Below are 25213 nucleotides of genomic sequence, written 5' to 3'. Positions count from 1 at the left end.
TTACTGTTCTTTTGTCTGTCATGTGCTCTGTTTGTCATGAGCTCCTCGTTCTGCCGCTGCCGCCTTTCATGGGCCATCTTGTATGTTTGTGTCTACATGTGAGCTCTTTAATGTTTTGCTGAATTACATTTGCATAATATTTAAAGCATTCTTAATCTGCACACCCACACATCAGCTCAGTGTAAGGATCCAGAACTGCACAAGAGAAACGTCATGCTCTTTTTACACATGTTGATGCACACAAGCTTCCTGTTTTTTTTTTAAATCAGTATGATATCACTGATAAGCCAGCTACAATTAATTAAATTTCTCTAAATAATGAGCAGATTGTGCCTCTGTTTTAATGAGCACAGGCAGAATAAAATGCTGTTCTAATTTAGGATCCCCTACCTTTTCTGTTTCCTTTCTAGGAGGTGAATTAGTGTTGCCTATTATAACAGTGGATTCCCTTGAGCCCCCATCCATCGCCACCCGTTACCCCGTCATACCTCCTCCCCCTACCCTCCTATCCCCACTTGAAACCACCAAAGAGTCCCTGATTCTCCCTCCTCATCCTTCCTGCCCCCCGGACCAGGAGGACTGTGGTGACCCTGTGGAGGTCTCGGCCTTCGGCTCTGGGGAGATGACGGAATCAGATGATGAGGACTTTTACAATAATAACTCCCCCATGGTCACTGACAGGACAGTCCTTCCTCCACCTCCCACCTCAGGTGAGGGTGGAGTCCAGAAACCCCGTCCCCTACCTCCTTATGTTCCCACCACCAACCCTGACCAGCTCCACATTCCCGCAGGCAAAATGAACACCCGTGACCAGGTGCTTCTGCCCCCTGCTCCTCCATCATCCCGAAACACGCCAGGACTAACTTACCCCCCCAATTTTCCCCATGTGCCCACAGCCAACCCCACAGCCTCTGACGAAAAGAGCCAACCGGGCGCCGTGGAGGTGATCAGGGAGTCCAGTAGCACCACAGGGATGGTTGTTGGTATCGTGGCTGCTGCTGCTCTCTGCATCCTTATCCTCCTCTATGCCATGTACAAGTACCGCAACCGGGACGAGGGCTCCTACCAGTCAGACCAGGGTCACAATTTTGCCAACAATTCCACTGTGGAGGGCAACGGAGCAGTGGTCAAGGACAAAAGCACACCGACAGCCTCCGTGGCCAAGGCAATCACAAAGGGGAAAAAGAACAAGGACAAAGAATATTACGTCTAGGAGGGCGAGTTTGGACTGCTGCAAGAGGAAGAGAGAGGATGCTTTTGATTTGCTCCCTTGAGAAATTTCACAGGAAACAAAAATCAACTGCACAAAGCGACTGTATCTTACTTTTAACGGTGACTTTCTCCTCCAGAGTCAAGGTTGCTCAGCTCCTGTTCGTGATAAAACCCTCATCTACAGCACGAGATCTGACTCATCCTCTGTGTCACAACGTGCACTCAGTCTGCGTTCACCGACTCTTTGTTAGAGAGCCATTTTTTTATGTTTAAGAGGCGTATCCACTTAGGCTTTGTATATAGCATGGTGCAGTGAAGAAAGTGCCGAGAACATGCGGACAGATTTGCCTAAATGTTTTCTTTGTACTTCTTTGTAATGCCCTATCTCAAGTCTCAATGTCCCTATTATGATATATGAGGCAGAACCGGCCAGTTATTGAATTGTTACGGTGGATGAGCAGAGAGCAGCCCAGTAATTCTGACTACACTGCAAAAAGAAAAAAGCCTTTATTTGGATAAGACATCATCTCTGCAGCGCCCCTGTTATGTCATGTGCTTTTAAAAGTCCCCAGTCACTCTGCCTCGATCTGTCCACTAGAGATGGCATTATATCGCTGGTGCAGTATCATAACTGAAGCATGATATTTAGCTCTCCTGGTGAAAAGTGCAGCATTTTAAAGGGATTATGAAACTGCTCCACAGACCTTCCTCCCTTACAGTATGATGGATCGTAAGCATTAATTAGGAGAGATTTCATTGCCATTCCTAGTAGGAATAATTGTGATCAAACCACCAGTGAAGGTATTCTCTGTAAACATTGCTTGTATGTACATATGAAGGTCAGCAGATATGAGAAGCATTGTGTACGCAGGGGAAGAAGAATAAATGTCTGAGATGCTCTGCCGTCCTCCACCCCCTGCAGTTTCCACAAACCATCAAACCTGCCAGAGCCCAAACTTCACAGGAATTTGGGGGATTCACATTAAAGAGAGATTTTCTTCTATTAAAGGGAGACCCAAGACACCTCAGCAGAGGCGCTCTCTTTCTCCCTCTCTCTCTCTCTCTCTCTCTCTCTCTCAATGTTTCCCTTGCTCCAAACTGTCATGGGATAATTCAAAAGCACACAGAAAATGTAAACATATCTTTGAGACATAAATATTCCTTGTAAAGCAGCCAAACATGCATTGTTTTTTTTCTATCAGTTACAAAAAGACTATTCTATGAGATGAATAATTGAAGGTTTGTGAATTGTATTGATATTTCTCTGATATTTCGATGTATCTTGTTACCACTCCTCTTAACACGTTACATTTTAGATTGCCTTTTACTTAAAGTCCAAACAAAGAGCACACTTTTCCTCTGATAGCTGCAAACATCTTCTGTTTCTGCATTATTTACGATTTCAGATTATGCAGAGAAAAACACAAGGATGGAACAAACAATTGTTTTGTTGCATTGTGCATTTTATATGTGCTGAATCTGTTACTCAATGGATCTGATAATATAAAGCCATTTTCTGTGTTGAGTTATGTCTACATTTACTTATTCATGCTCTGTGATTCCTTGTTCTTTTTTTTATGAAAGTGCCATTCAACATGAGCTGCTCAGCACTCAGAAAATATTCCATTCCTCACTCATTGCTATTGTATAGTGTTCATGTGAAATGGATTAATGTGTACAGAACGTGGATAAATATGAAAATACACTTGATTATATACTTTGTACACACCTGTGTTGTGTGTTGCTTCTCTTGGCTTTAAAGAAATGCTCTCTATTTGCCTTTTTTATTGAATCCAGCTATTATTACATGCACTCTCTGAAAATAAAGCAGTATCTAGGTCAGGGGAATTCAGAGGGAACTGAAGCAAATAAGAACTCCAGGTAGCAATTTTGTTTTAAATCAAGTGTATCGTCTCACATCTTAATAATTTCAAATGTGAATTCTCTGCTCTTATTGCATAAATCTTTGGACTGATAATTAAGCTTTTGGAACAAAAGAAACCTGATGAATTTGCAATGATGTAATTTTACACAGGTCACACTTTCCTAACAAGATCAGTTAACATGTTTAACATGAAGAGACGCCATTTCACACAAATTGCAGGTCATGATGTGTTTTTATATGCTTCTTACACTTTGGTTTCATCATCATCTTCCCTCTCTCGCGCTCTCTCTCTCTCTCTCTCTCTCTTCCAGGCTGGTGTGTTAGTAATGCCTTGATGTCCATTATTTATGATGAAATGAAATGTTTAAGGGTTTTTCTGCACCTTACACTGCTGTTGCCCTCTAGTTCAGAGCTGTGGTAAAAAATTGATCGAGGTGAGGCCGAAATTGGACTGATATTCTTTAGAAACTGCTCATAAAAGCTGCTAGACTGGGGCACTGGTTTCGCTCAGCCCTTGGTTCTTTTGTTGTACAGTAGAGATGCACAAATGAGTTGGCTCTGTGAGTCGGCTCTAGTTGGAAAGCTGGTGTCCTGTTTTCCCCTTTTTGTTTTATCCACTAAACCACATAATAGAGGGATGAGCTTTTATCAGTCCAATTCTATTCCTCTATTTGATTTTTATAATAACTTTGACTAGCTCAAATAAAATTTAGATTATATTCTTGCCTAAAAAGATAAATATATTTCAATTTTAGATTGTGCAGTTATGGCTATGATACGAGGTATAGCTGTTAAAAAAATTAGACTAATTTTAATGAACATAAATGTTCAATATCTTTCTCCTTCAATCTCCTCCCCTTCTGCATCAGCACACCACTGCGTTCAGGTCTTCCACTGATCAAAGCAGTGCAGTAAGTCTTTTTTGGAGAGTAGTTTCAGACCCTTTATTGTTCTTTTCTTAAAGTCCCTGTAAAGTAATTTTAAAAAATCTTTATTAAGAGTTTGTGACACGACAGGCCACTGTGTTATGAACCACCTTGCCAAATATGGGTCAGGTCATTTGAAGCCACACCCACTCATTAGCTGCCTGGCTCTGTGCCAGAGCATAGACAGAAGTGTGGGATCACATTTAATGTTTTCTGGCACCTATCGCTCTGTTATAATGACCCGTAGGCCACCATGACTGATAGATTTGGGAAATTTACCTCAAAATGAACAAAAACACTGCATGGAGCTGTCTGTTAACTTTAAATGAAGGCAGTGACATCAGCTAACAACAGACTGTACTGAGATCAGCTGCTCACAGATTTTATGTTATTGTAGCTTTGGGGCGGTGGTGGGGGGGGGGAGTAATTCCCCATCAAGACCGGTGATGTCATTGGCTCCTATGTTTGCCCTGCTCATATAAAACCAAGCCAGAGAGAGGTGAACAACTTTCTAATGGTCTAAATACAAAATTCAGTCACACATAGATCTCAGTTTCACTTGTTTACAGGAACCTTATTCCAACATATTTAGTATTTTAAGACAAAGTTTGGATTTCACTTTACAGGTGCTTTAAGTTCTGACAGTCTCAAAACATGTTCCTTTGAGCCCAGATTTGATATAAGGAAAAAAGAAACGCCACACAGTGTTAGATCAGGTGAATAGGGAGGGTTGAAAACCGCTCTAGAGTGCAGTTTGAGCTCTATGGAGAATGAAAACATTTTTACACAGTTGTGGTCTCTTTCGTCAAGTTTTTTCATGGAGTTTTTCTAGAACCTGCTGTAATAGTGTTGATTTGGTATTGACCCTTCTGGAAACTCCTCCTGTGTTGCAATGAAAACAAGCAGTGTCCACTGATTAACTGCAGTCTTTCTGCAATATAAAGAGGGCAAATGCAGATATTAACAATGCTTGTGATGAATTAGAGGCTATTTTTATGTTTGGCTGATTAAAAAGGTCTAAACTTCATAGAGCTTTGCTATTTTTAGAGATTAGTGCAGACAAGTTATTTTTTACTCTTAGGACAAGTGGGCTATACAGGAAATTAAGACAACACAAGGGTTAAGAAAAGGTGAGATTCTAACACATGAAAAGGTATTTGGAGGCCAGTGGTGATAAATCTCCCTTTTTTTCATTTTTTGAGATTTAAAATAGTTTTTTGTTTCATTTGGATTCATTTACTAAGGGTAAATGACTTCTTGTTTGGATAACACCTGCTCTTATTTTGAGAGAAAATAAGGAGCTTTAAGTAGGTTGAGGATTAAGATGTGGACTTTATCGTGAATAAACGATCTTGTTATGGATCAAAAAGAAAATAAAGGAACAGTACAAAGGTAAATGTATGATATCAGAAGGTGCAGAAGCCTTATGACTGGTGGTGGTGTTGAGGTATGCAGGATGAGATAAGGAGAAGACATGTGAGGATCTGGACTAGATGCTGATAAACTGAATGGAGGTGGCTGGGGTGGAGGAGGGTTGCAGTGTCCACATTGATATGACAGGCTGACTGTGGAAGAGGAAGACAGATGCAAAAATAGGACAGATGCATGATGATGGGTCAAACAAGGTTGTGGCAGAATCTGATAAGCTTGATGCTTAAGAGAGTGAATGCTGATCACCAGAATGGAAAGAGAAATAGAAGGGAGAGGTAGACTATATTGCCAAAAGTATTCACTCACCTGCCTTGACTCACATATGAAATTCAGCGACATCCCATTCTTAATCCATAGGGTTTAATATGATGTCGGTCCACCTTTTGCAGCTATAACAGCTTCAACATTTTCTGGGAAGGCTTTCCACAAGGTTTAGGAGTGTGTTTATGGAAGTTTTTGACCAGTCTTCCAGAAGTGCATTTGTGAGGTCACACAATGATGTTGGACAAGAAGGCCTGGCTCTCAGTCTCCGCTCTAATTCATCCCAAAGGTGTTCTATCGGTGTTCTGCAGGCCAGTCAAGTTCATCCACACCAAACTCTCTCATCCATGTCTTTATGGACCTTTCTTTGTGCACTGGTGCACAGTCATGTTGGAACAGGAAGGGGCCATCCCCAGACTGTTCCCACAAAGTTGGGAGCATGGAATTGTCCAAAATCTCCTGGTATGCTGAAGCATTCAGAGTTCCTTTCACTGGAACTAAGGGGCCAAGCCCAGCTCCTGAAAAACAACCCCACACCATAATCCCCCCTCCACCAAACTTTACACTTGGCACAATGCAGTCAGACAAGTACCATTCTCCTGGCAACCACCAAACCCAGACTCGTCCATCAGATTGCCAGATGGAGAAGTGCGATTCATCACTCCAGAGAACGCATCTCCACTGCTCTAGAGTCCAGTGGTGGCGTGCTTTACACCACTGCATCTGACGCTTTGCATTGCGCTTGGTGATGTATGGCTTGGATGCAGCTGCTGGGCCATGGAAACCCATTTCATGAAGCTCTCTCTGCACTTTTTTCTAGCTAATCTGAAGGCCACATGAAGTTTGGAGTTCTGTAGCGATTGGCTCTGCAGAAAATTGGCGACGTCTGTGCACTGTGCGCCTCCTCAACAGATATGACATATTTCTCACTGATTCCTGCCAACATGCCAATGCACCAGAGAGAGCTTAACCTCCACCACCCCAGCCTCCTCCTTTATAGCATAAAGGTTGTTGCACCCTCATATTCAGATTCATGCTGTGATGGGTTGACTGCTTTTAAACTAATTTTACTATATTCAGTACACATAGTCATAAATGTATTTTTCCATACGGAGGTTTCTAGCTATGCACTCCCAGGAAAATCAAAGCATGCTGCTTGACTAACCCTGGGAGAATTGTCTGAGCAGAGCCTCCTCTGCTAAGTGAAACTGTGTGTCCATTTTGCAAATAAAATGGTTAAATTTATTATGAGAGTGTTGATGATTGAAAGTAGTTGATTAAACTGTCGCTTAATCCCCTGTTTTTAACTAGGGTTTTGAGGCTTTGAGTAGTTAAAGTTGGCAGCATCTTTTTAGTTTGTGTTTTGTTGGGCTGTCAACATTAATGCATTAAAAGCAATGCAATTAAGGTCCTCTATTATCATGAAATATTTTCCTTTGTATTGCTCCATTATTAACCTTTACAGTCCATAACAAGTTATTTTTTCCACTATTAAGTTGATGTCATACTCTGATCTACCCAAAGTTCCTAATTTTCTCTCAAAATAAAATAAAAATAGTTTTTTTTTAATGTGAAAAAAAGAGATTAATTGCAATAAACTATAGAAATTCTGAGACTATCCCCAGTTTTAAAATCTGTATTCCTTGAACAGCCCTAGTTTTTTTGTTGTCAGACAGAAGTAAATATGATTGGATGAGAGGACTAGAAGAAGATGGGTTTATTGTCTGAACTCAGCTGAGGCTAGCCGACAGGCCACATCTCCTCAAGCAGCCAGACTTTTTATTTTGCATGACTCAAAGGCTTAATATAATTTGAAAGAGTTAGTTATGTAAACATTCATCCACCAAACAGCTGTCATGAGCAGCCTCAGAGATCAGGGATACATATTTCTACTCTAAAGCTGAGCATTTTATAAGTGTCTTTGGTAATTGACTTCCTTTTGTCTGTAGCCTGAGCGGAACGGCAGTTTTCTCTTTTCTTGAGACAGTTCTATCATAACTTTATTTTCCTATAACAAGAAATCTTGCTTGATTTTCAGGGGACTAAAGGTCTGAGTATACCGCCCCCACCGAACAGTTCTGGTCATTTCTTTTCCACCAAGGGTCTCAGATATACTACAGTGACTGCAGGGCTCCTGTAACATTAACAAAAAATCTAATACCTTAACTGTAATCACAGTTATCACAGTGCCTCACATAACTCAAAGAATGACATTGGATGCATTTTAGAGCATAATTTTTCAAAAGTGCTTGTAGTCTGATATATTCCGTTATTGATAGAGTGCATGCATTTTTCCAGTTGGCACTGTGTGTGTGTGTGTGTTAAACACTTATTTGTAAATCAAGCACAGAAGCTTATTTATCCAAAAATACTGATTTAATATATTCAGTCCTGTCCTCCACAATGCTGTAATTGAATGTTTGTTGGCACTGACATGTATTGTGTGTCGTTTGACTACCCCCTGCTGAGAACAAAAGGAACTGTAGGATGCAGAGAAAAAAGGTTAACCTCGGTCCACATCACTGAGCACCAGACTGATGTGATGCATAGTCACTAAAGCGGCCATCAATTCCTCCGTGAGCAGCAGAGGTTTATCACAAAAGACAAGAATTTAGAGGGATTGTATTTCAAACCAGCAGGGTCACCCGTCCCATTAGCCTGTTTGTGCTGAGAGTGATGGCGAACAATCCTGTGGGCTAAGTGAGGAGCGGTGTCAGAGCAGATCTGGAGGAGGTAAGGTCTGATCTGTGCTGACACGAGGTATCAACAAAGGTGGTTACAGGATAGGATAAGCCACTTCTGAGCATTGCTGGGATGTCACGAGCCTAATTCAACAAAACAACCATGACAAGAGAAATCCAGATGACAACTGCCAAGGCCTATCCATCCTGACCCAGCTCTCCTCCAACATACCAGTTGGCTTTCCTTCATCTTGTAAGTTTTTTTTTACCAAAGCTAGACCTAGTTTTAAATGATACCTCATAGTGCTATTTGTAATGTTAACTACAAGCTCTCTGGTGCTGCTAATTAGAACACATTTCTAAATGTAGTAGCTTAAATGTCCTTAGTGAAATTATTGGGCTGCAATTATCGTGTGCTTTCACTTTTTAGTTTATTTTTCTGTTACCAGAACACTCAGTACAACCTCCCACACGTGTGAATACATAAATATAGGGGACATGCTAGACTATATTTTGGAATACTTACAGCTGGAGAGCTTGAGCTGAAATGAGACACTGTGTTTAGCTATGGTTTAAGCTCTGATTAAATGTGTCTCCATACAAATGATGTGGTGAGTAAAAGCTGCCCACAAAGGAAGAGACCGAGATGGTGAAGTTATTTTTAGGCTCTGATCTTGCTCAAATGTGTCTTATCAGACTTGGTGATTATATTTATACTTTTATTTATTTTTTTCAGTGGCAGGAGCCCAGTCTGTAGGGCATAGGATGGGAAGCTGATGATCACCAGCACAAGGTGCAAAGCAGTGAAGCCCCCAAATGCTCTGGCTGGGTGCACCTCAACTGCACATGTATTAAAGCCTTCATGTCTATAGCATGTTCAATAACAGAATGCAAAAATCAGATTTCCCTTTGAGGGATTATTTAAGCACCTCTGTCTTCTCCAAGGCTTCCCCTATAACCTTCCATTACTGTTAAAAGAGAAGAAGAGCAGCAGATGAAGTTGTTTGAAGAGTGCAGGTTGAAATAAATGAACAAAGAAATTAATGAAATTTATATTTTTTCAGAAAGATAAAGAAAGTAAAACAGGGTATATAAAATATAAAAATACCCCTTAAATTCATTTATAAATACCATCTATCCATCTATTTAAAAAGCCAGGCAGGCTTTCATGTGTTTTGCACTGAGGAGAGGTTTCCGTCTAGCCCCTCTGCCATAAGCCCAGATCAGTAGGGGGCTGCAGTGATGTTTGCCCTTCTGGAACCTTGTACCGTCTCCACACAGGATCTCTGAAGCTCAGTCAGGGTGACCATCTGGTTCTTGGCCACCCCTCTTACTAAGACACCTCTCTCCAGATTGCTCAGTTTGGCTGAGCGACCAGCTCTCGGAAGAGTCCTGGTTGTGCGAAACTCCTTCCATTTGAGAATTATGGAAGCCACTCTGCTCTCGGAAGCCTTCAGTGCAGCAGAGCTTTGTCTGTAGCCTTCCTCAGATCTGTGGCTTGCAACAATCCTGTCAGAAGCATCTCAGCAATGATCAAGAGAAATTGGAGGAACCTGGGTAAAATTTCAAGTGTTTCTGCAAAGGGTCTGGATCTGGGTCTGGATACGTACGTCAATGTAATATTTCAGTTTTTTGTTTTTCATAAAATTTCTAAAATTCTTTGTCATTGTGAGGTACTGAGTGTAGATTAATGAGAATAAAAATAACTAAAAATAAATATAATTGACTGTAGCATCAGGCTGCAATATAACAAAATTCCTAGAAAGTGAGGGGCTCTGAATACTTTACAAATGCACTTATATCTGTCTGATTGAAAATGATGTTGGTGCTCTAAGTTAAATTTTGTTTTGATTTTTAGGTGGAACTGCATCATTTTTGCCATAATGATTTATATATTTCTTGGCATTTTGGATCTAAAGCTGTCTGATAGACAAAACATTCTTGGGGAGCATGTCCCCAGACCCTAAGAACGGGCTAAGCCCCCAGATATGTAGCACTTTGTTATCCAGAAATAGATGCTTAGATGCTCATGATCCTGGTGGCTTTCTCATTGATCAGCCCTGCCAATGATTCAAATGACACAATAACGACGAGCATTTATGGATTCAATACCTGCCATGTTCAAGAAGATTTAAAAAGAAAGCAATATTTCAGTTTAGATCTTTTTTTATAATATAGAATGACATGATTTCTTTAAAATCCAAATCCAGACAAGATGCATTTTTGAAATGTGTGTGAATAATCTCCAGGTAAGTCTTACAGAACACACACACAATTCAAACTACCATTTCTGTGTTTTGCAAGAAAACTAAATTTTAATGGAATAATTTTGAAATAAACCTCAGTTACTCTACTGTTCATAGTAGAAATGTTGCAGTAAATTCATATCATTTCACAGTTGACTTTGGATTATTTGCTATGTAATTGCAGGGCAGTGTATCAAGTGTTCTGCTACATTTGCACATACAAAAACAACATATACAGAGGTAAACCATGAATGATACAAAATAACATTAAAATAATCACTGAAGGACAATAAGTTAAAACAAAATGGAAAACAAAATAAATCATTATTTTAATTTGACCAAATTAAAATAATGATTTATAATTTGACCAATTCTGCTTAATCACCCAATATCTTTGATGTCGACGAATACATCATAAAAGTTTCACATCGCATTGAACATCAGGGAGTTCACCAAATACATCTATGTAATTTTCTAAAAATTATTATTATTTTTAAATTCTCTATTAAAGCCATGGCGTTTAAAAATGACTGAAATTCAGTCTATAGACGAGGAAAAGATACTTTGAAGCGTTAAAATCGTTGCTTATGAAAAAAAAATTCCCAGTAAAATAAAGTAATTAACTATATAAGAGACGTGTGTTACTCTTTTTGTTATAACAACACATTACATCGTTCAGGTAGAACTGTGGGAAATGTTAGTTTAAGTGAAAAATGTAGGAATTATATCTGACTAAAATTTGCTGTTGGTATTAGGAATTGAAAACAAAACTATCATTCCCATGACGTCAGTGCTTAGGGCCAATCAACACCATGGGAATTTCTCTCTCTCTTCCTCTCTCGCTTGATCGCTCTCTGTGCGTGCGTCCGTGCGTGCCTGCGTCCGTGCGTGTGTGTCAACTAGTTGTTAGCTAGCGCTAGCTCCCCAGTTAGCTAGCTTGTTAAAACATTTAAACATAGGCACCGTTTACGCCAGGAACCCAGCTGTCGTTCACCATGAGAAAGGACCGCCGCTACCACTACATGTCGGACAACCTTTAACGCCAAAGACGATGTGGGACTTTGAGGAAACAATGATTAGTTAGCCAACGCCAAAAAGTGAAGCTACAGTTTCTGGACAGCCTTGCTCGTTAGCATCCTGAGAAGGAGAGCTCTGAGATTTTGCAAGGACTGGATGCGGAAGGAGGATATGAGGCAAGCTGGACAGCTAATGCTAATTGTAAGCTATGCTTGGTTCCAAATGTGGAAAACATTTCACTAAGAGCGTAGTTATTAAATCTCTCAGGCTTAGCTAAGCTAACGCTAGCTAATGACGAACAAGTAACATTCACATAGCGACCAACGGTTGATCTTGTTGTAGGATGGCGTTACATTTACCCAGTTTACGACAGGGACATTTCCCAGGTTGAAATGCTGATATATGCGGCCTAGCATTAGCCGGTAACTAGCTTTGAGAAGGTGTTTAATGTTTGTCAGTCAAGGTGCGGTAGAGTACTACTTCTCTCGTTAATGTTTGCAGATTCATCAAAGTGATTAAAGGCGTTGGTCGTTTAACGGCTTCAGTCTGAGCTAGCGTTAATACACAGAGAGATTCGTAGCATAGGCTAAACTGTCTGTTAGCCTATGCTAATGTCAATCAGAAAACTTAATCTTGCTAGCACAGCAACTGGCCTAGACATGAGAATGGGGAGCTTTGTCATCCTGCACAAAATCTGAAAATATATAAAATTAATATTCATGTAGCCTTCCTGTTTTTCCGTCTTAATGAAGGACACAGACTGACAGCCGTTACATTCATCTTAAACATTAAATTAATGCTAGTGTCTGCTGAAGTCATCCTTACCCTTGATTTTTATAGTCATTCTTTTCAACGTAAACTCTACAGCGGTAGCTGCAATAATGTTATTTTATCTAATATAGTAGCTATGAATGATTAACGTCCATGTTCTGATCATTATCCTATTTATCAAGTGTTTTTTTCTGAATTAAATCAAGATCAGTCTAAAACCCCAGGAAATCTTGTAGTCTGAGAGCTATATGTGGAACAGAGAGATATGCCTACAGTGATGCAAGATAGATTTTAATTTCATACAAAGATTCCTATTTTGTGATATGCATTGAGAAGTCCTGAACTGATGATTGCCTGACATTGATTTCCCCTCACTGAGTGTGATGTTTATTATGTAGCTTTGAATAATGAAACAAACTAGTTTTGGTCTTTCTTGCAGATGAATGTGTTTGCACACAGTCAGTGGGTTACCAATGTGCCAAAAAGTCACTCTCCTGATTACTCAAGGATTAGGCTAGAGTGTGGCCACATCGGTGCAGAGAGAGAGCACATACTTGCACAAGAATATGCAAGGACTCTTGAACTCAACTGAAGTATACATATCCAAAACCCATAACTACTATTCTTGATGAATCAGTCTTGGTTAACCTGCCATCCCCAATGGAAGTGCCATCATAGACACGAGATACTGTGGCTCGAACTGCTGCACAGTTTTCTGAGCTACAGCCTTGGAGGAAGCATTTCAGCTTCTGGTTGATCCTGGAGGTGGAAATGGGTTCACAAGCTCTTCAGATACTGCGGCAGGGGGTCTGGGCTTCACTCACAGGTGGATGGTATGTGGACCCCCATCAGAGCACCTTCTCTAACTGCTTCCACCTGTACCTGTGGATATTTCTCCTGGCCTTCCCCTTTCTGCTGTACATGGTAAGTGTAGTTTAACTGTAAATTATTCTAGATAAATTCCAGGGCCATTAAACTCAGGCATAGAAACTTAGAAACTCCTTGAATACTGATGGGCAGAGGAAATGTATACTGAATAGGACAGCTGCAAAATGATTTACACAAAATATAGTTGATCCAAAGGTGAAAGGCTAACCATTGTACTATCTCACATTTAGTTAATCCCACAATGAAAACTTTGCAAAATAACTCAAATGTGCAGCAGGATTTAGTTACAAAATGGCTGTATTTTAAATGGTCATTCTCTTTTTGGTCCTTTTCACCCTCGTGAGTAATGCTATTTTGTGATATAAAATAATTTGGTGGCCGCAATACAGATTAGTCTAGTAGGGTAAGCAGGTCAATAGAAGGTAAAATAGAAGAAAAATGAAGCAAATTTACATTTGAATAATCCATTAAAAAAAGAGGGAGTGTGTATGAAATACCACTCAGAGTGTGTTGTATGATAGCAGAACCAGAGGGCTTGCTGAGTCTTGAACATCATTCACAACTGAAAGTATGGGTGATAACAGTAATATCTGCAATCTACTTTGGTTCTAAATTAGCTTTTTAACACTATAGGAAAACTGTGGTTTTGTTAACACAAAAAGTCCATTAGATTCTATATGCAATCCATTGATTTTTATGGTTGCTCCACACAGTAATCACTTCCTTGCTGAAGATTATCACACTTCAGCAACCTTTAAAGTGCAAGGGCAGACCTTTTCTAGGAAGCTATCTTAAAGACCAGTTGTCTAAAATGTACTGATTTAAATGAACAGTGTGAATTTGCTTTGATTACAATAGGAACAAAGCACTTTCTATAGTTTGATGGGTTTTTTTTTTTACTCTATTCATCATCAAATAACTGCTGACAGTTATTCCTATTAGTATTAATGGATAGCAAAGTCTCATTTCTGTGTTTTTACTCAGTTTGTGTTATTATCTTTCAGGCCCTTCCGCCCAGCTTGGTGGTAGCAGGCGTGTACTCTGCTGTGGTGGCTGTCTTCTTCACAGCCATCAAGGTGGTAAACTACCGGCTTCACGCTATGTTTGACCTCGGAGAGATAGTAGAGAAGAAGCAGGCCTCGCTTACAGCAGAAGCTCCAAAAACAGAAGATGGAGATGAGGGGTCTGGTGCCCATGATGGGAATCATCACAGGTAAGAAGCATTTTCTAGTTGATATTGGAGGAAAGTCTGAAATCACTATAATTTAACTCCTTTAAAATTCTTTTACCACAGAGACAGCCATGTTGGAGTGGAGATGACTGTGTTTCGGAAGGTGAACTCAACACCCCCAGTACGCTGTAGCTCCCAGCACTCTCTGTTTGGATTAAACCAAGTGTCGGTGAGGATCACCATGGATTATAGTAGCATGCAGTCTTCAGTGTTCCACTTCTGTTTTCACATGTACTTGTAAGGAAATGTGTAAATTTAGTGTCTGATTTCCCTGATTACCTATTTTAATTCACTGTTTTTTTTTTTCTTTCTTAGGAGTTCTTACCTCAGTTGGAGGATTCAGGGGGCACTAAAGGTAAGTAACAGAATTCATGTTTTCTACCAGAATGGGTAGGATTTTAATTTCAAAAAATGGTGTATAACATACTGTCTTATGTCTTTTTCTAACCTGCACCATCATAGTGAACTGCATGTCCCAGAGAATTGTCAATTTAGTCCATTTTAAGTATTCACACTTGCTTTTCCCTTGTACCTCAGATATCAAAGAACTAATGCGGGAACAAGGAAGCAATAATGTGATAGTCACATCAGCTCATCGTGACATCTTACGTCAGAGTTCCCAGGATGGCATTGGTAAGTTTGCTTGTGGTCTACTTCAATGAGAAGAATCAAGCATCTTACACACTGAACACTACTCAGTACTGCCTGAATGGAAATAAATTACTCTCACAAGCCCTGGCTTGGAGCATAACAATACTATGCACTTACACTTCAGACATGGATCTAAATTCTCCACTTGTGACTGAATGATAGTGCATGCATCAATTTTTTGTGAATTGATAAATAATAGTTATGGTTACTTGGAAGCAGAATTTTAAACCTTAGTGTGACTGTATTTCTGCTTGTGTTTGAGACTAATAGTGATCTTTCTTACTGTAAAGGGGCTCCCAGTGTGGTCCAGTCCTGCATTGCTGCAGCTCTGGGAGGGGATTTTCCTGCTCTCATGGGGGTGTCTGGAGTGTCAACTGGGTTTAGAGAACCTGGAGACTGCTTGTCCATCCCCCCTTCACCCTCCAGTCAAGAAGATGGAGGTGAGAAAGAACAGTTACAGGAAGTGGAGGAGTTACCCGAACAACTGTCTCACCAGAGTCCTGAGGACAATGGGCTGGGGGCTTACTCCCCCCTTGGCCCTTCTGCTGAATCTGAAAGCCTGGGGGATACTCCCCTCAGCCCCCTCATAAAAAGCAGCTTAAGCGAGGAGCTGAGTGAAAATCTCCTGGGTTTGGGCCTTGATCCTGTGGCGTTTGCACCGGGGACTGAGCACCCAGGTAGTCGCAGTGGGGTGGCCCTAGCTGCAGGATCAACAGACAGCTGTTTCAGTGCAGGTGGGGCCACCACAGACCGTGAAACACTAAGTACTGTTAGCAGTTACCGAAGTGAAAAAACGGATTCCACTCAGCTGGAAAGTCCTTCGTTTAGCCAGCCACGGCCTGCAGATGCTCAGGCTTCTGGCTCAGCACCAGCGATAGGCTCCAGCATCCCCAGACCCACAGAGGACCAGGTAGGACAGGGTGGCAGTGATACTGACAACCTGTCAGACAGTGTCCTACTGCGCTCTCCTTCCAAAGATTTCTCCCTCAGCCAGGGGCTGGACCGGACACTTGTTGAAGGAGAGGACTTGCCCCCTCTACTTTGTGATATTGCACAGCCCCCTCCACTCCAGAACTCTTCCCCTTCGAGTAGTGGGCACTCAGAGGTTTGTGATTTAGACAGAAATGTTCAAGTTCCTCCTCTTCCCCCACCTAGGCAAGCCAATTCAGTGCCCTCAGGGCTGGCCCTGGGTCTGGTGTGCTCTGAGCCTGCTTTGCCCATATCCTCTACCCCCTTTTTGCTGCCTGACCAGCCTGCTCTGCAAAACCAGCAGGTTGTGCGCCCCAAAGACTTAAAGCTGCTGCGGGCCAGCGGCAGTAGTGTAGGGCACAGGCCAGGAAGAAGGAAAGCCCCACGAAGGCGAGCTGGAGCAGGGAGCAGTAGTTTTGACTGTGGCTCTTACAGGCGTCATCACAATCACAGACAGCACAGAGATTACATCCCAGTAAGAAACCGACTTGGAGCCAAGGCTTACAGTGAAAGTTTGTTTGAGGATTCCAGTGACGAAGATGATGGCAGCGACATGAGTGCTGGTTCTAGTCTGGGCTCTCAGAGGCGCTACAGCTCAGATGATGATGATGATGACGACTCAAGTTCCTCTACCTCCTGCTACTCCCCAGACCTCGCTAACACTGGTATTACATCTCCGCTCCCCGCCGCTGCTGCTGCTCAACTGCCTACTCCGAGGGAAGGGGATTTACCTGAACCTGCTGGCCCCTCACATTCTCGTGCTGCTCAGCGCTCCTCGAGCACGGCGAGTGCTAAGACTCATGCCAGAGTGCTTAGTATGGACGGGGCAGGTGGAGGCCAGAGCACCACAGCGGCTCTGCCCCCTACTCTGCTTACAATGCCCTCCACCTCCACCCCTGCACCTCGCACTCTCACTATCTCGAAGTCTGATCTGGAAGCTCGGACTATTCACACGGATGGCTTCCCTGGCACTCATCATCATCGGCTGGATTCTCTGGGAGGCTCTTGGACCGGAAACCAAATGGGTTGGAGGGCAGAGGAACTGGTTGAAGAAGGAGCTGTGGGTGGAGGTGAGTTTTTCTTGACGATTATAGCCGTGAAAGAATATTTGTAATTATTAAAAGACCCCTGTGTTTTTTTAGTGTAATCCTGGGATAAGCAGCATTTTGTATAAACGGCATATGCAGAAGTACTCAGACAGCATACAAAAAGAAAAAAAAATGACTGAATTACCCTCTATTTTATATCATCTGAAATATTAGACCAATATTGTTTTCCCTCCTAGCCTTCTCAGTTTTTAGTTCAGCACTCTCTGCATTGCACCAGTTTTCAAAATGCCAGTGAAACAAATAGTGTAAGTCTGTGACTATTGAGTGGAAAATTGTAAAATTTCTTTAAATTAAACCAAGAGTATATCAGAGGAATAATCAACCCCACAACAGTAAATTGAAACTTAACATTAAGGGTCTGAAGCTGAAGAAGGATAATATTCATTAAATGTATAAACAGTGCTGACAAACTGTGAAATCATGTTGTAATGATATTTGCTGCCTGGCATAGACTTTGACTCTGAGCACATTAAGTTGTTTGAAAGAGTGTGATTTATCATCACATCATTAAAGCTAATGTGAGTCATGAATGTGAAAGTAAACATATCACTTACTTGACCTTAAGTAAGTGCTAGTTTCCAGATTTCTGACTCATTCTTGTAGTTTACAAATGACATAAATAAGAGGCAGATTTTGAGATCGGGGAAGGAGCAGCTACTTACTACTTAGTTCTATTTGTATAAAATGTTGGCAGCAGCCGCTCATGTTTACTCTAACATCAGGGCTTGCATGCTCTTGGGGGCAGAGATTCCTTTTAGTCAGGGGTGCTAGAGAGTCGGTTTTATGACGCAAACAACATTCAAATACAAGTAGCTGCAGAGTTGAAGGCTAGAAGCCACATTAATGTATCACTGTGCAACAACGACAAAAAATGAAACAGATAAAACCATGGGAGGTTTGCTGGCTTTGGTAGACTCAGGGGGATGGAAATTGGTGCTGGGCATTTAGCTTTTCATTTTAAACAGAACACGTTCAAATGAGCAAATTAATTTTAGGGGAAAGAGTGGCACAGTGGTTCACTTTATATCCTGCACCTCGCTTTTATTTTAAACACTATGGTATCCTGATTTTGCCTCTAACAGAAGACACAGACACAAGTTAATAGGAGGGATGACGGCCACAATCATAATCACAATTGTTTTTTTGTTGATAATTGAGATCACAGCAAATAAACACAATCACTCACTGATTTTATGATATCTGCATCACATGCATTAAATGCTGTTTTTTCTTTTTCAGAAAAGCAGTTTAGTGTGATGTTACTACAAGACTATTTTCTTAGCTTTATTTCAGCACTGATTAACAGACAGAGATGGACGTAGGAATTATAGTACATTTGACATATCTTTAAGATCTTAATTAGCTCTTCTTGAAATGTTTCCGTTTTAAATCTTAAAATGAACATTATTGAGAATTATTTACAAAATAGCAGGAAACTCTCCCATTGGAAAGATACAAGGACAGGGAAAAATATACAGAGCAATCTAAAGGATAAAGATGATATATAAGTAGAAATATTTTAGAAGTTTGTTATCATTTTACTCTATCAAAACAATAGAATAGTAGCTTTATTGTAGCAGTGGGATTTCAGCAGTTTCAGTGCCTCAGTATTTGCGTACCTTATGGATGAATACTCAATTATAATTATTGTCAAATAAACAAAAATGTTAAAATGCTATATTCCTGTTCCTCTCGTCACTGTTGTTAGCCTTGATGGGACTTTTATTTTGGTGCAAAAAAGCTATTGGCTCGCTGAAATCCCTCAGCAAAACTTAATGAGCCCATCTCCAGTCACTAGTTTTTTACTAGCAGGGGTAACCTTCTCCTCCCTTGTATCATCACAAACACCATGCTATAATTGTTGCTAACAGGCCTCTTCAGAGTCATATGCCCCTGGAGAATAATCACAGCAGTCAAAATATTCAAGCCTAAAACAGTGTGTGCACAGTGATGAAACATTATTCAAATAATAATAGACACAACAAGTGCTTTAACACCCATCCCAACTTTATTGGTTTAGCATACTCAATCAGTTTAATAAATGTATAACAGTTTAACATTCTGAACATAAAAAAAGAAAATTATTAAGTGAAAACTATTTGATATCTAAAAATGATAAAATATTACGGTATAAAAAATACAAGCACAACAGAGTATACAACACATTAAGCATTTAACTTTTAATACCTAGTGATCATGATTCATCATGATTGTGGAAAGCCCAAATTGTGATAGAAATCCAAATTTTACTATTTGCCTTGCACTACAAGTCGCTGTGTGAAAAGCTATCACTGTTAAAGCCACTTATATACTCTAACAGTAAAAAAGGGTGTTAACACACAAACATACATGTACTGACAGTATAAACTTGCATAAACATTTAGTTGTGGGATAAAAGATTGAAACTTCCAAGTTTACTGATACTCATAGTAAAACTTTTATAAAGAACTTCCATGTAACTTTTTGAATAAACTATTGACAAGGCACTCTATCATGGTACAGACTCATTCACTCACTGGAGTCAAACATCAGAATTTTAATTTTAAAAGTATTGTGCTTTCCTTGCCATTTGGCCCTGCACATCATCACTGGGGTCCCTGCTTTCTACAGCTGAGAGGTAGAATAGATACCAGGGGTGTAATGGTATGGAAAAATTTCGGTTCGGTACGTACCTCGGTTTTGAAGTCATGGTTCGGTACGTTTTCGGTACAGTAATTAAAGTGAATAAATGACAGAATTTATTATTATTTTTTGTTTTATTAAATTATATTAAAATAAATAGGCTGTATAAATTACATTTAAATGGTTAATAATGCTACAATCTCCTTCCAAAAGGTCTTAAATGAATAAACATCTTACTAAATAAATACATTTTTGAATTACTAGGTTATTTTAATTGATATATTGACGTATTTATATCCGTTCTTTAAACACTAAAATTTCTCAGCCAACTTGAACACATCGTCATATTACCGTGAATTAGCTTGTTAAGTATACAAATTAGCGTCTATCCTGCCGAGGATAACCTTACCTATGATGCAGGTGCAGACATGATGGAGTCTCCTCTCCTCCTCCTCTGAGGCTGACAGTTGAAAGTACCACATTTAGAACTACTTTTGTAGTTTTAGTCAACGAAATTTACACTGCAACAGTGTGATAAAAGGAGGAGAAAACAGCAGAATAATGTTGGACAGTCATGGGAAAAAAGTCAAGCGATGAAGAGGTTAAAGTGACTTAAATACCGCAATGAATTTATCAGTTTCTGCAGATTCACAGTTTTGTGATATTGTCATTATTTGTGGCTTTACAACTTTTTCATGATGAACGATGTTGGACTTTCGATGATATCTAATACGCCAATATTTACAAATACATTTTAGCAGAAACGGATATCAATACTGATATTTAAGAATAGTTCAGACCTAAAACTAAAAGTCCTCAAAACCCACGATTTAAAGTTTGGAATGAACAAATTGACCCTTCGAACACACTTTAAAGTATAAAGAATGATGACTAATCAAGTAAAGGACTTCAGCTGACGTAGTTTGCCTAAAACTCCACTAACCTATTTCTTTGTACAGCCAATCTTTACCGCTGATATAGAAAGATTTTTATTGCAAAAGTATTGGCAGAAATTTTTCTGTCTGCCGATGCCAGAATTTCACTTTAAAGTAACAACAAAGAAACCATTAACAGCCATCAATAAAATTTCTAGGATCATTTACAAATTCAGTGTTGTCAGTTTCGTAAGGCAGTGCTAAATCTAAACTGTAGCTTTTCTTAAATACATTAGAATACAAATATTTAAAAAAATCAAATAACTTTTTACTCAAATTGCACTGTTCTTTTGAGAATTATATTGTATAGAGCCTAAATGGTTTAACACCTATGAACATTTTAAAAGCCAATTCTAAACGGGTAGATTTTGCTGTACGTATGTGATGCTAATGGCACCTTTTATGTTGTATACTGACACTGTAATGTAACCTACTGCACTGATGTAACTGATAACCTTTTTCCAGCTATGGCTCCAGAGGATGGGGGCAAACACGACTCAGTCAGCAGTGTTAAGAGGACCCAGGCCATCCGGCGGAGACACAATGCTGGAAGCAACCCGACACCGCCCCCGTCCACCATGGGATCCCCTCCCAGGTTAGTCACCTAGGCAGAGCTAAGTGTAGGCTTCAGCTGATGCCTTAATTGAGGCTTTTTGCCCCAAAGACTACCGAGTGTGAATGAATAAATGCACTTGATAAAGTTACACTATAATGGCGGTGAAAATAATGAGGCCCAATTAAAGTTGCTACTCCGTTTCAGGGGAACTATTTTCAGGGATTTGATATGAATTTAATATTCATGGCTGGCTTTGGTGAATGAGTAAAAATCGTTAATTACATAAACGTACCTCTCAGGGAACAAACCAGCCTCAGCAGGATTAATGGGGTTTAGGCTTAACACCACTAAAATTATAGTTTTAAGTTTTTATTAGACTAAGTATTTTTAAGTGTTTTTGTTCTTGTAGCCTCCAGGACCTCCAGCGAGCAAGGACTTCCTCTCATTCACGGACCCGCACACTTCCCTCAGCCTTACAGTTTGCCTCCTCGCTCCTCCTGCCCCGCAGTGGCATCCATGAAGCCTCTACCTTCGATGACACATCGGAGGGGGCAGTGCATTATTTCTATGATGAGAGTGGTGAGACAGTGGTGTTTAATGTTTTTGATTTTATTCAGCTGTATGGAAAAAGTTTAAACTTTTTGCTTTGTTTTGTTTTTTTTGTATGGAGCAACTGCTCTGAGAGGCTAAACTTACTTTATTACAGGCTATGGCTGTTTTAGAAATCGCATACTTTCACACTATTCTTACTAAATATGACATCACATTGAGTATATAGTATGATCCGAATTCATAGAATGCATTTTTTGTGTATGTGAGAAACCCCTGGATATATACTAAATTTGCTGTGATTTGTAATTATGGGATGGGAGCACACTAGTCATTCCACCCCATAATGCATTGCAGCTCTTATACTGTTCATTAACAGAGCTCACTTGCCAGCCAATGAGTGGAATAAAAATGAAAGTAACTGCGTTGTTATACATATTGTTGAAATACTCAATCATGTAGTTGTATTAATAATAAACTTATGTTTTTTGGATTATATTTACACACTGACAGTTGTGCTACCTCCAACTGGAAATACAGCGATGATAGTCATATGATGAGAAAAAACCGTATACTATCTGGTTTCTTAGTAAGAATGCGGTATACATTTTTGAGTATGTTGCAGGAATATGTACTGTTTGTTTACAGACATGCATTTTTCCTCTGGGCCCTGTGTTGTTCTGAAATCTAAGTATCAACATAAAACTGCAACAGACTGTAGGTTCTTCTGTAGTGTCTTGAATTTATAGGAGAAAACAGAACAAAAAATAGAAAAAAAAGACCCCAAAAAACCCACTTGTTTTTCTTCACCATTTCTACCAATTAATTCAGTGTTGTCCCTGATGATCCGAGCTTTCTTTGTGTTGTGTAACAGGAGTGAAGAGATCTTACACATTTGGACCGGCTGGAGGCGGTTATGAGGACCCAGTTCAGTAAGTAATAAAATTTTTATCACCAGTTATCCTTTTTCAAGTTTCCATAACATTTAATTTGCTGCAAAAAAGCCATTACAAAGCAGCTACAATTAAATGCAATAAATTTTTTACTTGCAGGGAGCGAGAGAGACAGTCCCAGTCCTCAAGCTTCACATCCACTGAGGTCCAGGAAGGAGCTCCTGTACTATCCATGCTCCAGCCTAGACCTGTGGTGTTACAGGGTATGCAGGTGCGCAGGGTACCTCTGGAAATGCCTGAGGTTAGGATTTTTTTATTTTTTGGGGGCAGATTATGTAAATGAATCAGGATTCTCTCTGACCTTTTTCTTTCCTGTTTTTGATTCATCACTAAATTTCCAGTTTGATCTGGATCACGAGTCTCTACAAGAGTCCCAGGAAAACACCCTGATGATCGAGGAGAAAGCCAAACCCAAACAGTACTATCGTTTTTGGGTGCTTCCCGGAAAGTGGCTCAGAGTTCGATATGATCGATTGGCTCTTCTGGCCTTGTTGGACAGGTAGGCAGGACTGCTGGAGTCAGATGGAGAGAAATAAAACTCCATCAGGCTCTTCTCAGTGCATTTTAATCTTAGTTTAATCCATTTTATCCTTTTCAATTCTTTTTGTTCTTTGTTATGTTAAAAAATGCATTCTTTAGCTGAAAAACTCCAGAAAGAACGTGTCATTAATTATTCATGTGTGTTGACCAAACCTCGATACTATTTTTAGAAAGTGAAGCAATAGTAAACTCTAAAAAGTACCAGACACAAACAGAGTGAGTGAGGCAGTGAACGGCCTCCTGATATCTGCAATAAATATTTAAAACGCAACGTTCTGTGAAAAAAGTGCACTAAGTTTGGTCCAGATCTCAAGGAGTCGTTTAGAAAATCACGCAAATCCATTTTGTGTTTTGTTTCTTAAGAGCAGCTGAAGCTACAGTTTCTTGTGAAGAGGCAGCTGATCATTGATGCTGAAGGGTTATGATCTGTGTTGAGATGTTGTTTATTGAGCGTTCTCCAAAAAAATAGCGTAATATAGTGCAGCTAGTGTTTTGTATTGTAATCGGATGTGTCTCTCAATGCTTAAAGTTTGGCTCTCAACAGAATATCGGCTTATTTCATCAGTGTATGTTAACATTTTACATTTTCAGGACAGTCAGGTTTAATATTATTTTCAAATTATCCATATATCACTTTATTTGCTTTCTGTTTCAGGAATCGCCGTGTGGGAGAGAACGTGTTTGCTGTGGTGCTGGCCAGTCTGGTGGCCTTCCTGGGGTTCCTACTGCTGCTCCAGGGCTTCTTCAGGGACATCTGGGTCTTCCAGTTTTGCCTGGTCATTGCAAGCTGCCAGTACTCTTTACTCAAGGTATTTAACCAGTGTTGGTGTGGTACCAACATTTAAATAATAAATAAAATACTGGTAAAAACACATCCTCTACTCTGTTCACCCTTTCAATTGAAATTTAAGCTACATGAAAATCCTGTATAAAGTTAGTCAAATTCTAAAATCAGATACAGTTTGAGGTTTTAAAAGATAAGATCGGACTTAATGCTGACTTAACTTTAAAATATGAATATTTTCTTTCATACAGTAACAACAGTTTTTACAATAACTGTATCAGCAACTAAGTATCACATGTATTGTTTTAGTTGCACCTCGTTTTGATATCTGTTCTTTTCATGCCTATTGTTGTTTGTCTTTTTTATTTCAGAGTGTACAACCAGATGCAGCTTCTCCCATGCATGTGAGTACTAGTTTTCCTATTTGATAAATGAAATGCATTAAAAGCACAAACAAAAAACACGAGTCTAACTCTGTAGTTGAAATATAACTGCACTTTGTCTTTACCTTTTTCTATCCATAGGGTCATAACTGGATCATTGTGTACAGTCGACCTGTCTACTTCTGCTTGTGTTGCGTGATGATCTGGATCTTCGACCTGTCTGGGCGCTCCGGCAGCCTGCAGCCCTTCTCCCTATACGGTGTCACCTTCTTCTCTGCACACTTCCTTCTCTGTGTCAGGGATATGCTTGTCGGTCAGTTTTAATTCATACATGACTCAAACCAACAGCTGTGTTTCGGTTTGTGCCCTAAACTTTTTGTTTTGTTTTTTTCTGTCCGACAGTGTTTGCCTTGTGTTTCCCGGTCATTTTCCTGTTTGGGTTGCTACCTCAGGTCAATACTTTTGTGATGTGTCTGCTGGAGCAGATCGACATGCACGTTTTTGGTGGAACTGGTAAGAACATGTCTGCACAGACAGGATGATGACATAATATCTGCTCAGAAAACAAGAAAAAGTTTAAATGCCTCAAGGCTAACTGAATTTCTCTTTTGTG

The 25213-nt window shown here is 40.0% G+C and overlaps 2 protein-coding genes across 4 annotated transcripts in view; both read left to right on the top strand.

Annotated features, from left to right (window-relative positions):
• Nucleotides 1–2893, top strand: part of nrxn2a (neurexin 2a) — a 266470-nt gene extending 263577 nt beyond the window's left edge. The window contains exon 22 of the mRNA XM_041801644.1: nucleotides 411–2893. Coding sequence (XP_041657578.1) covers nucleotides 411–1213 — 803 coding nt within the window. The 3' untranslated portion in view covers nucleotides 1214–2893. The remainder of the gene's footprint in view (nucleotides 1–410) is intronic.
• An 8649-nt stretch (nucleotides 2894–11542) lies between these two features.
• The window catches only part of LOC121518467 (pecanex-like protein 1), a 31198-nt gene continuing 17527 nt past the window's right edge, over nucleotides 11543–25213 (top strand). For 2 of the 3 annotated variants that reach the window (XM_041800783.1, XM_041800782.1), the window contains exons 1-16: nucleotides 11543–11860; nucleotides 12870–13354; nucleotides 14323–14531; nucleotides 14613–14718; nucleotides 14865–14904; nucleotides 15087–15182; nucleotides 15491–17239; nucleotides 21301–21430; nucleotides 21801–21970; nucleotides 22815–22872; nucleotides 22993–23134; nucleotides 23235–23392; nucleotides 24089–24242; nucleotides 24589–24621; nucleotides 24742–24913; nucleotides 25003–25113. In XM_041800783.1, coding sequence (XP_041656717.1) covers nucleotides 13202–13354; nucleotides 14323–14531; nucleotides 14613–14718; nucleotides 14865–14904; nucleotides 15087–15182; nucleotides 15491–17239; nucleotides 21301–21430; nucleotides 21801–21970; nucleotides 22815–22872; nucleotides 22993–23134; nucleotides 23235–23392; nucleotides 24089–24242; nucleotides 24589–24621; nucleotides 24742–24913; nucleotides 25003–25113 — 3481 coding nt within the window. In that variant the 5' untranslated portion in view covers nucleotides 11543–11860; nucleotides 12870–13201. The remainder of the gene's footprint in view (nucleotides 11861–12869; nucleotides 13355–14322; nucleotides 14532–14612; nucleotides 14719–14864; nucleotides 14905–15086; nucleotides 15183–15490; nucleotides 17240–21300; nucleotides 21431–21800; nucleotides 21971–22814; nucleotides 22873–22992; nucleotides 23135–23234; nucleotides 23393–24088; nucleotides 24243–24588; nucleotides 24622–24741; nucleotides 24914–25002; nucleotides 25114–25213) is intronic. The other variant, XM_041800784.1, reaches the window with a different exon arrangement.

This window comes from Cheilinus undulatus, linkage group 12, assembly GCF_018320785.1.
Source record: "Cheilinus undulatus linkage group 12, ASM1832078v1, whole genome shotgun sequence".
Classification (NCBI taxonomy): Eukaryota; Metazoa; Chordata; class Actinopteri; order Labriformes; family Labridae; genus Cheilinus; species Cheilinus undulatus.
Note: the sequence above shows the minus strand (reverse complement) of the source record. Positions and strands in the feature narration are given on the sequence as shown.